A 15,343-nucleotide genomic window follows, 5' to 3' on the forward strand; every position below is an offset into this window, starting at 1 on the left:
GCAGTCCACTGGATCCCGGGTTCGATTCCCGGCGGGTCAGGGATTTTCACCTGCCTCGAGATGACTGGGTGTTTGTGTTGTCTTCATTATTTCCTCATCATTCATGAAAGTGGCGAGTTTGGACTGAGCAAAGGTTGGGAATTTGTACGGGCGCTGATAACTGAGCAGTTGAGCGCCCCACAAACCAAACATCATCATCATCATTATCCAGCTGGGACTGTCATGGCAACGTGGCAGCGCAACTGACAGGTGGTTGTGAACCTCCTCCAGTGAGTAGGCGGCTCCATCGTGACCTAGAGCAAGCTGATCTGTCTTGTGGTCGCACAACAGACCCTGTACTGCATTCCGCGATGTCGATCCAGGTGTCACAGGCTCGAGGTGTAGGCTGTGATACTGGGAATCATTTAGAACACGAATGGCTGAGTACTTGTACGCTCCAGACCATGTTCGTTTAGGGCTTAAGGTGTGTACTCTAAACACTTCCGTGGTGGGCTGTGAGGAAAGGCTTCTGTTCTTCCGCTGGCGTATTGCAGCATCGGCTTTCGCTACACCGCAGCGCCAGTCGGCCCCGTTTTGCTTTGCAGAGCATAACACTCTCGCCCGCCTGCGGCTGGCTCTGTTGCAACTCACTTCCGCTCCAGCGCATTTTTTGACCGAATACGGTCGATACGCTACAATATGATCACATGAAATATCTTCACAAGTGAGCGGCTGGAGGGACATTTAGGTAAAAGAAACTAGTACATTGTACTGGAGAGCGAATGTTGCACGGTAACGACAGTAACACTGGGTACACCGCAAGAGAGCGTAGTAATACCTCAGATGTTCTCAACACACACACAGAAGATTTATCAGATAGGATCGGCAGCACTAGAATATCGTTCGCTGACGATGCTTTTGTGCGCAGGTAAGTATCGTAGGTGAACTATCGTAACGAAATACAGAAAGATTTGAAAAAAAATTCACTTTGTGTCGTGTGTGGCAGCTCTCGTTAAATGTGAACGAATCTAAGATAATGCTTAAAAGAATGAAAAAGAATGGGAGTGTATTCAGTCACAGGATTAGTAATAAAAGTGTAGACAGACTAGCTTAGTGCCCGCTGCTTCTCTCGCGTGGACTGTATGGTCTGTAGTGATTTTTTTGTTTTGTTTTTATTTAATCGAATTTTTTGTTGTCGACAAACTGCAACACCTCCTAAGCTTTTCACGCTAATTAAGACCATATAAGCGTGGTCTTTCCCAACCGTACTGGTAGCTGTAATCCAAAGTTTTTGTTAATCATGCCTTTTACGTTCTTGCAGAGATATTTCCATCGCAACTTTCATCCCTCAACAAGTCCTTCTTCATGTCTAATCGAGAAGTGAAATGCCAGTTTTCATAAATTTATCTTTAACATTTTTTAATGTAGTCAAATATTTTCTTAAAAATTTTCATCCCCTGTTGCACGCCCTTGGGGTTTGAATGTCCATAAACAATGAAACATGTATTTATTTTTTAAATTTCTAACCGAGAAGTCAAATTCCAACTATCATAGGTGTAACCGTACAAATCATTTTGTAGTTCTTCAGGAATTATTTGTTTTCAAAAAACTTTCACCCACTATTTTACCACCTTAGTGGTTGAAAGTTCCAAAAATACTGAAACATGTATTTTTTTATTTTCTGACTGAGAAACCAAGTACTAGTTCTCGTAGTTCTAACTTCAAAATTTCCGTAATAGTGACATACTTTCAAAAAGCCCTTCATCCCCTATTTAACCCCCTTAGCAGTGGAATTTCGGACAATTCCTTCTTAAACAATACCTATGGTATAATATCCTGTATTCGAAGAAAACTGTGCTGATCGTTATTGTGCCACCATGGTAAATCTTGTGAACTTATGACAAGAATAGGGCAGCAAAGATAAGTGTGCATAAATAGGCATACAGACAATGGTATTAACCTCACTTAGTATGCGAATGGGACTGGAAATCGATAAAACAGTTACGAAGTACATTCCACCATGTAAGGTACAGTGGCATATGGAATATGTATGTAGCGATGGATTGATATATGATATGCTAGTGGGGAATATCCACAGTCCGACGATCTTGTCAGCAGATTATGTACTGTTGGTATTGACCAAATAGGATTCATGTTGTGGGAGTCACTCCCAGGGCACAGCTTTCTTGCGGGTACAAACAGAACAACAGCATGGTGTGATTTAAGTTAGTACTAAGCCAGTCCTAGAATCATAGGCTACTTGGGCGAATGTGGCTTCACTGAGGTGGCCTGTGTGGTTTTTAACAGTAAGAGGAAGTGGCCTATATTATTTAGGGTGTGATGAGAGGTCGTTTGTTAGTTAGTCCAGGAGCATGTTTTATATAAACCATGTTGAGTGTTTACTTTCCCCTCACCCACGAATTTCATTTAAAATTTTATTTTAAAACTTAAGTACACGATGGGAGTTTTGCGATAGTGAATATCTACATCTACATCTACCTTTACATGATTACTCTGCGATTCACAATTAAGTGCCTGCCAGCGGGTTCATCGAACCACCTTTAAGCTTCTCCTCTACCGTTCCACTTTCGAATAGCGAGCAGGAAAAACGTACACTTAAATTTTATGACATGAAGTTAGAATATGTTGACCCGCCCATCGGATGGGAAAGTTAAGTTGTTTCTGTCGGGCAGGAGAACTGATTAGAGCTGTAGGTTAGACTAAAGGGGATAAACATGCCAGTCATTCTGTAGCCTCAACGCTCACTAATAAATGGTCCTAAGTGTTTAACAAGTTTCGAAAGCCGGGAACACCCAGGGAGAGAAGAAAACAGGTCTAGCAGGATCTAGATATGTAGTGTTAACGACAGTTCAGAGTTTTATCATTTTGACGCAAGTGCTCATGGTTTTACGATTGCAGCTTTGCTGCAGTGGTACCTTGCTGGCATTGGTGACTTTCAAAGTCGGATATAAAGGGATTAGAGTGAAGATGATGGTGGTGTTCGGCGGCAGTGTCATATCGGGAAGTTAAATGTTAAGGGAAGGATGCGCTGGCTAAGGAGTTGAACATTGCAAGCTTCATTAAAGTGGGGAAAAAGCTGTATTGTTTCTGTGAAAACTGTAGCTCGTTAACTTGGTTTGAGTTTCACATCATTCAACTGCTGGTCTGAAACTTTATTTTCAGTTATTGCGGAGGATTTTCTAAGGAGTCAGTGAGGGGGTAAACAGAGACTATTGGTGCCATATGTTTCCAGTCTACTGGTCGTGTAATGGAGTTCAGAAAAAGGTTGGCGGCCATTATCAGAAACAACAGTGCAGAGAGTTGATCCGGGATGGTCGATTTATAGTTCCTGTGCCGACAGTGAGGAAATTACGTCGCGTACAGTCCGCGCAGAATATCTTGGCTGGTAGATATGCAAAGGGCAGACGTGTGGAGACAACAATAGTGGTGGGAGATCGATCAGAGCGCTGTAGGGGAAATGCCGAGTATTGGAGGGGAAGTGCCGTTCCAAACTGAAGTTTACGCTCACATTTATTGTAAATATTAATTGCGGTCCCTACATGCCCTCTGCTTTGATTAGTATCTAAAGAGAATGTCGCTGAAAATGCAGTAACCTTTTTCGCCTGGCTTGTTAACCAATTGTAACTTTCAGAGTAGTATCACAGGTGACGAATTTTGAGTAATACCTACGCTTTTCTCTTGTTGCCACACAGCAGAGTTTAAACTGTCTCACTTCACTATCATGTTCTGCAGACGCAGTTGCGAGAGAATTCTGAAGCAGTGGTTTGTTAAGTTTATTAAGTGAGGAACTGAGGAAAAGTAAGGACAGTGTTTTATATAAAAGCACATCCTCGGTGCAAAATAAACGTGTAATGTCTTTACTTATGTTGTTCCAAAACCCATAGCGTTTCTCATTGCACCAGCTATCGATGGTCCTTAAAAATCACATTCTTTCCTCGAAAAAGTCTGTAGTTACTGAATTAACACGGTAGGTAATGAAGTTTTGTATAATAGCCATACGGATATATGCTCCCCTCTTTGTATTCTATCATTGTCCAAAATCTGATTCCGATATCCCAAACCGTTTATGAAATATGAGTTATGTTGTTGATATTTCACTCTGGCTTTATGGCTGGTGCGGCGCGATCTCAATTGAGTGTGCATTGCCAGATCAGTTTTCTAGATATTGGTGACAAGATAGAGACCTTCACCCAGGCCTAAAGAAAAATGCAATATGTTAGCTAAATTTCTTAGGCAGCAACATATTATCTAATAGATACCCAACCCAAAGTCGTAGCGACCCCTATTTTTCGTTGCAAACTTTTTCGAATTTCTCACAGTGTCTTACTTCCACTTAAATATCACAGTAAATATGAGCATTAACGAAATGATGGGCGTATCATAATAAACGTGACATATAAAGCTACGAGTAGAACAAAAATTACAGTTGAAATTCCGAGAGCTTACGATCCAGCACGTGGCGGGCAACATAACGCGTATCGTCCATTCTCTTCCCACGTAGCACTCGTCAGTGGAACAGAGGATGGGGGAAAATGAAAGGCGGCTTGCGGAATACAGATGTAGATTTGGATAGCATAAAATAGTAACTGTGTAGGATAGATTGCAACAATCCACTTATCCTTTTCGTGTCAGCGCTATGTCCGAGATGCGTCAAGTCGCTCTTTGTTTATAGTAGGTACGAGCGGTATAAGGTAGCCGATGCGCAATGACCAATATTTTCGACCAAAACGTTGGGCAAGTTTGTTTGTTCGGAAGGAGAGGCCGACACTGCCACTTTTCGGCCGGTCGGCGATGACGGAATAGAGGCGCACGCCCGTCAATCTTTCTCAAACGATTGTACAGAAACTCAAAAAAAAAAAAAACTAATATTGTTTGTAAAATCGTTTGAGAAAGATTGTCGGGCGTGCGCCTCCTTTCCGTCATGGCCGACTGGCCGAAAGGTAGCAGTGTTGGCCTCCCCTTCCGAACATACAAATAAATTCGCCCAACGCTTTGGACGAAAATATTGGTCATTGCGCATGGTCTACCCCGTTCAACTGGCGGGTGCTACGTGGCAAGAAAGAGTGGACGATACGCTTTATGATGCCCGCCACTTGTTGGATCGTAAGCTTTCGGAATTTCAGCGGTAAAAGCACTCCGTAATACACAGCGCCTCTCTTGTAGTGTCTGCAGCTGCAGTTTGTTGATCATCTCCGTAAAGCCCCTTGTGACGAAACGGGCCGTTGGATCTTCTCTACGTCAGCTACCAAGCCTACTTGGCAAGGTTTTCGCACTGATGAACAATACCCAATAGCAGGTCTTAGAAGTATAATGTAAGAGGCTTTTTTCGCGGATGTATTATATTTTCTTATAAATCTTCCAACGAATCTCAGCCTTGCATCCACCTTTCCTACATTTTGTATTAAGTGGTCATTCCGTCTCAGGTCGCTATAGACAATTACTCGTGGGTATCTTAGTGGTCATTATTGGTTCAGGTGCTTATCACAAATAGCGTAATGGAACAGTAACATATCTATTAACCTGTTTATTAGCAATATATTACATTTATTTACGTTTGCGGTCGGCTTCCAGTTGCTGTACCAGTCATCGATTCTCCGCAGGTCTTTCTGCATTTCACTACCGTCTTCTGGCCGTCGCAACCTCTCTATGGGCAATAACATCGTCTACAAACAGCCTCGTGGTGTTTCCGGCTAGCCCTTTCACTACCATCGCGACGTGTTATCAGAGAACAAGTGGGAACTTTCTGCAAGTTATTGCTATGTATCAGTGTCCCATGGATGAAAGAAAGCCAGCTAATGGTTTATAGAATTGTTATAATTACGGATCACATCTGTAGATTGTGCGGTCTGAGTTTCATTTTTAACCTTCTGTTCGCCAGACATCTCGCCATTACAAATGCCATTGATTGGTTTCCTTACTTTCCTTCCAGAGCAGATGATGGCATTAGGAAAGAAAGATGAAATTGTCAAAAGAAAGATATATGCTGTACGCCCAAGTGTTGCCTACAAATCTATGATAAGTGTTGGGGACCGTCTACAAAGTGAAGGTGAAACAAAAGGAAGGAGCGAAGAATATGCTAAGAGCAAGAAGGAAACTGGAACAAAAACATTATGTACCATGTGTCAAACTACCTTGTGGAACACCATATGACAAGTTGGACTGTCACATGAGGCTTTATAGACAGTTTATCATTTGGAATAATCTACCAAAATGCCAAATATTTGTAATCGTAAATACGACAGAAGTGCTATTCTAGAAAAATATATCAAAAATTAAAGTACAGGAAGGTCATTCATGTCATTACCACTGGGACGCCTAATGTATAATGCATTCGGCAAGCGGGATAAATGGTACTTTATTTGCTTGTTGTCTGGTGGTATGCGGCGTAAAGCAATATAACTTTCTTAAAAGCAAAAGTTGAATTTAATCTCTGAAATTTACCACAAAGTAGCAGGTTCGAATTTGTGCTGTACGATAAGTGAGCGTATATCGTCTCAGTTATCAGACCTGACAGATAGACTCAAGTGCGTCATACATTATAGTATTATGTTCTTTCTGATATCTCTTAATATTCCTTAAATATTTCAAATGAATATTACGACCGAAGGCTTAATTTAATTTATGAACACAGTCAAATTTTTCTATTAAGCATCTCATTTATTGACTTGATCAGAATACAACAGCAATACCTTCCTATAGTTAACAGACAAGGCGAAGACGAGAGACAAAATGGGGTCGAAATTAGCTGTTGATCACTTTCATTATGTCTTTATACCAGCGAGTAGACTTGAAAAGCGACACAGACGTCCACAGTTGTCACGCGCATAGTGCCTCTGGATTTTTACGTAGACGTTAGCAGAGATGAAAACACCACAAAATACGCCACCTCAATTTCATACAGTACAGACGCATCGGTAACACGTCAAAATACTGGTTGGACGTAGACAGGGTCAATCATAAATAGCTCCAGGATTTCGTAAGACGGCAATGAAAAGCTACAAGACATACAAATAATGGTACATATCAGTCGACTGAGCAGACTATCCAAGTTTCGGTTCTTAATACGCGCCAACACATATTAGCAGTATAGGGTAGGCACACCAGAATATGTGGACAAGTCATCCTCTTTCTATCGTCGCATCGAATTACTTAGCGCCTGCAGATAGACAAGCCGGTGAATAGATATGCAAAGTGGACTGCTCTCACGCCTTCCATGGCAATTCTTGTCAGCCAGCTCCACCTACGTATTGACTTCTGCTGCATCACAAACGGTGCCTTTATTGAGCTCATGTAATTTGGGTTAGCCCACCCGGCTAGCAGCGCGGTTTAACGCACTGCTTCCTGAGCAGGAAGCAGTGCCGCTCTATGGCACTAACCCGCCTGGCGATGTGTCGGCCAGCCTGTGGATGGTTTTTAAGGCGGTTTTCCATCTGCCTCAGTGGATGCGGGCTGGTTCCCCTTATTCTGCCTCAGTTACACTATATTGCTGATTGCTGCGCAAACACTGTCCCCACGTACGTGTACACCATAATAACTCTACCACGCAATCATCTGGTATGAGACGTTCCCGGGAGAGGGGGAAGCGTCCACTTGGGGCCGAACCACACAACCACCCTGGGTTCAGTGTGGGGCGGTGGTGGGGTAGGTGGACTGCTGTGGCCTGATGTGGGGGTTGTGAACCACTTAGGGCATTACGAAGCCTCCCTGTAATTTCTAGGTCCCCAGTTCAATACAAAATACACATAATGTGAGTTAAAAACTTGCAGAGATGCTCTATCCACTGATACGAGTCCATCTTCTGTATGTCTTGTAGCCATGCACAGTAGTCTGCTGACGCTCCGGAAGTACTTACGAATAACCCTATATTTTCCACCCCTCCTTGGGTTGGAAAACGAAATGGCGGGAAATGTTATTCTGACATTGTTAGCTCTGACTGCTAAATTAATGAAAATGGCCATACATCGGTGTTTTTCACTCCGAAAAAAGGTAGTGAAACACCTAGGTCGTTTATGAGTATATACACTGCTGTGAAATACTTAAGGACGAAAGTAACTTTCACACGAAGTGTCGCTGCCAAATAACATAGCTCAATGAAACTAGGAGCGTGAATAGAACTGTTACAGTATAGTCGAGAAACACGCAATGACGCGAACAAAAAGGACACTTCTATTCAAAGACAATAGCTATACTAAAGCCTCCGCAACAAATAGTACCACTCGACATTAAAAACAGCGGGAAATGGTTCTTAATAAGGTGAGTGACCACCGTGAACAGCAATGCTTGCTCTGCAACCTGCTCCCAATGTTGGTCACAAGGTTGATAAAGTGTTCTTGTGGTATCTATCCCTGCGCCAGCACGATTGACAAATGCTGAATGATCGCTGGCGCATGTGGATGCATTACAGTACCTCTGCCCCCATCTCTTGAACATATCCCAGGCATGCTCTACAGGATTTGAGTGTGGGTAACTGGCAGGCTAGTCCTTTCGCTGAATATCGTCTCGTTCTAGGAGCTCCTCCACCTCCGCTGTTAGATGTGGGTCGATTATGATCATCAGTAAAAATGAAATCATAGCCAACTGCACCCTAGAAAGACAGGAGAAGGGGTACAGTGTCACAAAAAGGCTGACCAGTGAGTGTGCCAAGTCCCATGCAACATTATGCCTCTAAAAACGATAACATCTGGAGCACCAAAACGATCATGTTCGACAACTGTGGACGTACATCCATATGGTGAAAGATGGGAACATATAATGCCCCAGTATCGTTGCCGAAATGTTCGTTTTGGTGGTCCAGGTTGTATGATGTGGGGAGGCATAATGTTGCATGGGATTCCTGACTTCTAAATCTTTGAACACGGTAGACTAATCGGTGAACGTTATTGTACCACTGTACTCATTCCCTGTATACATATTTTCAGGTGCACTTTGAGCCCTGAGTTCATTTCTCTGGATGGCAATACGCGACCGCATCAAACAGCGCAGGTGGAGGAACTCACTGAACGAGAGGATATTCGGCAAAATGGCTGGTCTGCTAGTTTCTCGTACTTAAATACCATCGACCACATATGGGATGCATTGAGAAGACGTATTTTGCAGCATGCCCACATGCACCAACGAGCCTCCAGCAGTTGACAACCACGCTGGTGGAGGAATGGAATGTCGTACGAAAAGAACTTCTTACCAACGTTCTGGGCACCATGGGAGCACGTTGTGGTCCATGCCTTCCCATCAGTAGTGATCACACACCCTACTAAGACCGAGCGAGGTGGCACAGAGGTTAGCGCCTTGGACTCGCATTCGAGAGGACGACGGTTCTTCCCCATCCTTCCCTAATGTGCTGGAACTGATGACCTCGCTATTTTGTCCCCTCCCCCAACCAACCAACCCTGTTAAGAACCATGTTTCGTCTTTTGAAATGTCTACGGGACTTCAGTGTAATTATTGTCTTTGAATAAAAGTATTATTTCTGTTTGCCTCAGTGCGTGTTTGTTTTACTTGCCTTCTGTACTTCACTGCAGCAGTTCTTACTATGTATGATCAAAGTGTCATCGAGCCATGTATCTTGGCAGTGTCACATCATTCGAAAGTTCCTTCGTCCTTAGGACATCAGCGTGTATTATAAACAGTAATGATCCCATAACACTACCTCTACATTCTATTGAAGTAATCTTCACATCTGTGCTGAAATAGAGCAACTTGTAGTTGGGAATGACCAAGAGAGCGTTTGTGAGGTTCACATGTAGGTGCCATGCTCTGTATCACGTATTGGTAGACACTGTGACTGACGCAGGCGTGTTGTTCTGGTTGTTGCAGCGTGCCAGTGCAACATGCACGCGCGCCGCTGCCGCTTCAACATGGAGCTGTACAAGTTGTCGGGGCGCGTCAGCGGCGGCGTGTGCCTCAAGTGTCGGCACTTCACGGCGGGCCGGCACTGCCACTACTGCCGCGAGGGCTACTACCGGGACCCCACCAAGCCCATCTCGCATCGCAAGGCCTGCAAAGGTAAGCCACGCCGCACTTGACTCCCAACAGGTGTCCGGCCGGCCCTCTGGTACTGCAACACGTACCGCCAAGTTCAGATCTCACCACGACACTGCAAAGGTAAGTTCTCCGTAACGCATCTCGCAGACCCACCGCTATTACATTACATAACCTACTGGCCCAATATCTCACCACGGCATCTCTCACCTTGCAACTCTTTGACACTGGAGTCTCTAAAAGCTTCTGTCACGATATCACCAAGTTGAATCTATTACGTCATTTCTCGGAATGTCTTGGGGGTAGCTGTACTGGGTTGTCTGATATTATATCACATACACCCTTGAGCGAAACCATTATGACCACCTGTTTAATGCCTTGATGTTTCATTTTTTAAACAAAGTACAACAGAGATCCTGCTTGCCATCGATTCTACAAGCCCTTTGCAGGATTCCAGAAATATGTGGCACTAGGTGTCTAAGCACGCTCAAGCAATTCCCGCAAATTACGGGGTGGTGCTTTACGGGCACGCAGCTGGCACCCGATGCGTGTTCCAATGGGTAGAGATCAGGCATACTTGCAGGCCAATACATCAACGTGAGTTCACTATCATGCCCCTCAAACCACTGTACCACGATTCTGACCTCGTAACACGGACAGTTATGCTGCTGGAAGATATCATCGCCTCAGGGAGAGATTTCAAGCATGAAGCCATGCAGGTGGTCCGCAATAATGTTCACGTAATTCACTGCTGTCTCATGATGCCTCCGATTACCACCACAGATCCCATGGACGCCAAGCTCAATGTATCCCATGGCATAGTTATGCCCTCACCGGCTGTATCTGTGAAGCGGTGCACGTTTCGTGCTGCCAAAAAAATGTTCAAATGTGTGTGAAATCTTATGGGACTTAACTGCTAATGTCATTTGTCCCTAAGCTTACACACTACTTAACCTAAATTATCCTAAGGACACACACACACACACACACACACACACACACACACACACACACACACACACACACACACACATGCCCGAGGGAGGACTCGAACCTCCACCGGCACCAGCCGCACAGTACTTCGTGCTGCCAATCGCCTGGATGATGGCGTGTAAGGACCCAACAATCGACATGATGCAGCGAGAAATGCGATTCATGCGACACGTTTCTGTTGATCCACGGTGGGAAATCACATTTTCTGTGTCCACTGCAATCACAACGGACGATGTCGTTGGGTCAACCCAAGAACACGAAGGGGTCCTGAAATGTGGAGCACCATGTTCTACAATGGCCTTTGAACTGTGTACTCCGAAACACTTGTGCCTGCACTAGCATTGTACACTGTCGTCAGATCTGCCTCGGATCGCTGCCTGTCCTGGATTACACAGTGGGGCATCCTGCGACCTCTACGTTTTGTGATGAGACGTGGTCGTCCAATACCATACGCTCTACTCGTTATTTGACCATTCTTCAACTACTATCCGTGGGTGCTCAGAATAGTAGTTGCTTGTATCAATCAATTACCGCATTTGCGGCTCGTATCGTCGCAGTAATGACTGCCCAATCGTCTCTCTTTCGCTCACATTCTCTCCCTACTGTATCACGTTCTCGCAACACCTGCAGGGGGCATTCAGCCTCGCGGTAGGCAGTGGTAACAGTGTTTCGGCTCATCAGTGTATAAATATGTGAACATCTAACGAAGCTCAGCGGCGTTAGCCGCAGTAGAATGGATACTGATTTTAGTGACCATCGAAACCTGTTCCCGTAACTGCAGTTTTATCCCCGATCTCCAGATAAATGATAAGTTGAGTGAAGGTCTTCATCTCTCCTCGACGATAGCAGCTTCGGAGATAGAACCAACAGCAAATGTTTTAAACACGATAGGGAGTGACACATCCTTCACAGAATGAGACGACACTAATCCACAATTCTGGATTATCCATCGTGTTGCCAGTCTCCCACGGCACGGAATAATTATTTATAAGAGCCAACCATCAAAGGTGAAATAAATCTTTTTCCAGCCCCTAGGCAGGTCTATAACGCGTCAACTCTTACCCAAGAAGCTTCGGCATGGGGCGTGCAGTCTGTTGGCAGAGCAGACTAAGCGCGTGCATTATTTCAGCTGCCTGGTGTTGACGCTTCGTTTTGTTGTGCCTATATAGACCTTTCCACAACTGCACGGAATTTCATAGACACCTGGTGTAGCTAGAGGATGTCGTTTATCTTTTGCGGATCTTAAACATTCTTTTATTTTCGTGGTGGGTCTGAAAACAGTTTCCACATCGTACTTGCTTAAAAGGTCTATATAGGCACAACAAAAAGAAGCGGCAACACCCGTCTGGGTGAACATAAAATGAACTGCCGCCTCGGACATATTCATAAATATTCAGAACATGTGTTTCAGGAAGGTGATCATGAAATAAAGTTTAGTGAGACGACCGCCAGAGCAAATACGTCGCATTATTATGCGCGAATGTACAGAGAGGCCATTGAGATTGCCAAACACTGCAATAATTTTAATAGAAAAGATGAAGGCATTGAGCTACATAAGATATAGATGTCAACATTGCAGCAACAGTGTGACAATCGATTAATTTCAATTGAGAAAGTTGGCAATATCAGAGATCATAGCACAGCCGACGTCACATGATTGACAGCGGCGCCCTCTGGATGGCTTATATGCAGGGTGAGTCACCTAACATTACCGCTGGATATATTTCGTAAACCACATCAAATACTGACGAATCGATTCCACAGACCGAACGTGAGGAGAGCGGCTAGTGTAATTGGTTAATACAAACCATAAAAAAATGCACGGAAGTATGTTTTTTAACACAAACCAAGGTTTTTTAAATGGAACCCCGTTAGTTTTGTTAGCACATATGAACATATAAACAAATACGTAATCAGTGCCGTTTGTTGCATTGTAAAATGTTAATTACATCCGGAGATATTGTAACCTAAAGTTGACGCTTGAGTACCACTCCTCCGCTGTTCGATCGTGTGTATCTGAGAGCACCGAATTACGTAGGGATCCAAAGGGAACGGTGATGGGGACCTTAGGTACAGAAGAGACTGGAACAGCACATTACGTCCACATGCTAACACCTTTTTATTGGTCTTTTTCACTGACGCACATGTACATTACCATGAGGGGTGAGGTACACGTTCGACGGGCGTTTCATAAGACGTGGAGGACGCATAAACTGGCCAGCCCGTTCTGCTGATCTTACACCTCTGGACTTCTTTCTGTGGGGTATGTTAAAGGAGAATGTGTACCGTGATGTGCCTACAACCCCAGACGATAAGAAACAACGTATTGTGGCAGCCTGCGTTGACATTACACCAGATGTACTGCGGCGTGTACGACATTCATTACGCCAGAGATTGCAATTGTGTGCAGCAAATGATGGCCACCACATTGAACATCTATTGGCCTGACATGTCGGAACACACTCTATTCCATTCCGTAATTGAAAACGGAAACCACGTGTGTACTTGTACCTCACCCCCCATGGTAATGTACATGTGCGTCAGTGAAAAAGACCAATAAAAGGTGTTAGCATGTGGACGTAATGTGCTGTTCCAGTCTCTTTTGTACCTAAGGTCCATCACCGTTCCCTTTGGATCCCTACGTAATTCGGTGCTCTCCGATACACACGATCGAACAGCGGAGGAGTAGTACTCAAGCGTCAACTTTAGGTTACAATATCTCCGGATGTAATTAACATTTTACAATGCAACAAACGGCACTGATTACGTATTTGTTTATATGTTCAGATGTGCTAACAAAACTAACGGGTTTCCATTTAAAAAACCTTGGTTTGTGTTAAAAAACGTACTTCCGTGTATTTTTTTTGGTTTGTATTAACCAATTACACTAGCCGCTCTCCTCACGTTCGGTCTGTGGAATCGATTCGTCAGTATTTGATGCGGTTTACGAAATATGTCCAGCGGTAACGTTAGGTGACTCACCCGGTATACGGCGCTCACTCGCTCTCTCGTCGCAATCCGCCGATTGTCCTCGGAGAAGGTCTTCTACAGTCGAAGGCGAAACGTCAGGGGAGAGTCTTGTGTATGGACCACGACATCTCAGCCTGAAAGTGTTAAGTGATGGCAACACCTGCCGTGAGAGCCTTGATTCTATGACTGATGTTGCAAATTAGTGCAATGAAGCTGCTTCGAAAGTTATGGTGCGGTAAAAATGTCGCCAATTTTGGACGCTAGACGGGAAACCAGGATTCCCGATAGTGTGGCGCCAAGGGTACAGTACACAATGCGCGTTCCATGCTGTGGACACTATGTGGTCGCGTCTTGCCTACAAACTGTAGGAGATGCTTCCCCCGGGAGTGTGCAAGACGGCGGTCAGGGTTGGTTCCTTCAGGACAGCCTCGTTTGAGTTTGTATTCTGAGACAGGTGGTGGGACAGACGTTCAAGGCACAAATGTAAAGGGCGAAGCTACACGGTCCAGTCACATTAGTGTGACCACCTGTCAAAAGCATGAATAACCACCTTTTGCAGCGCGGGCGTGCCGGAAGAGGCGCGATTGGGTTCAAATCCGGAGAGCTTGGTGGCCAGGGGAGTTCGGTGAGCTCATCCCGCTCCTCTTCAAACCATGTACGTACACTGCGTGCTGTTGAGGGGTTGCATTGTCCTGCTGGTGGGTAATATCGTGCCGAGAAAAACAAACTGCATGTCAGAGAGGACAGGGTCCCCAATGTTATACGCATACTTGTCTTGATCCATTTGCCATCAAGAATGACTAGATCGTCTAGGGAATGCCACGAAAATATTCCCCAGACCATGAGTCTCCTTCCTCTGGCCTCGATCCTTCTGGCGATTGTTGCAGGACTGTACACGCCATCCGCCCGATGGAGCCTAAAACGTGGTAATCTTAAACGGCCACCTGTTGTCACTCAGTGGATCGGTATTGGCGTGAAAGGAAGCAAGGAAGCCTGGTTTAACGTGCCGTCGACATCGAGATCATTAGAGACAGAGCACAAGCTCGGATTGTGTTAAGGACGGGGAAGGAAGTGGACTGTGCGCTTTGAAAGGAACCTTCCCGGCATTTGCCTGGAGTAATTTAGGAAAATCACGGAAATCCTAAATTGGATGGCCGAACGCAGGTTTGAACCGTAGTCCTCCCTAATGGTACCGGCGTGAAGACTCTAGCCTTGGTTGCTGATGAGAAGCAGTCAGCATGGGTGCACGAACCAGGAAGCTGCTGCGGACGCTGGAACGTTTTGGATAACACTGTTTTCAAATGGTTCAAATGGCTCTGAGCACTACGGGACTTAACATCTTAGCATCTTAGGTCATCAGTCCCCTAGAACTTAGAACTGCTCAAACCTAACTAACCTAAGG

The 15,343-nt window shown here is 44.8% G+C and overlaps 1 protein-coding gene across 1 annotated transcript in view; it reads left to right on the top strand.

Annotated features, from left to right (window-relative positions):
- Positions 1-9,826: 9,826 nt before the first annotated feature.
- LOC124787980 (netrin-3-like) overlaps positions 9,827-15,343 on the top strand; it is a 433,009-nt gene continuing 427,492 nt past the window's right edge. The window contains exon 1 of the mRNA XM_047254997.1: positions 9,827-10,002. Coding sequence (XP_047110953.1) covers positions 9,828-10,002 — 175 coding nt within the window. The 5' untranslated portion in view covers position 9,827. The remainder of the gene's footprint in view (positions 10,003-15,343) is intronic.

This window comes from Schistocerca piceifrons, chromosome 3 (genome assembly GCF_021461385.2).
Source record: "Schistocerca piceifrons isolate TAMUIC-IGC-003096 chromosome 3, iqSchPice1.1, whole genome shotgun sequence".
In the NCBI taxonomy this organism is placed as follows: Eukaryota; Metazoa; Arthropoda; class Insecta; order Orthoptera; family Acrididae; genus Schistocerca; species Schistocerca piceifrons.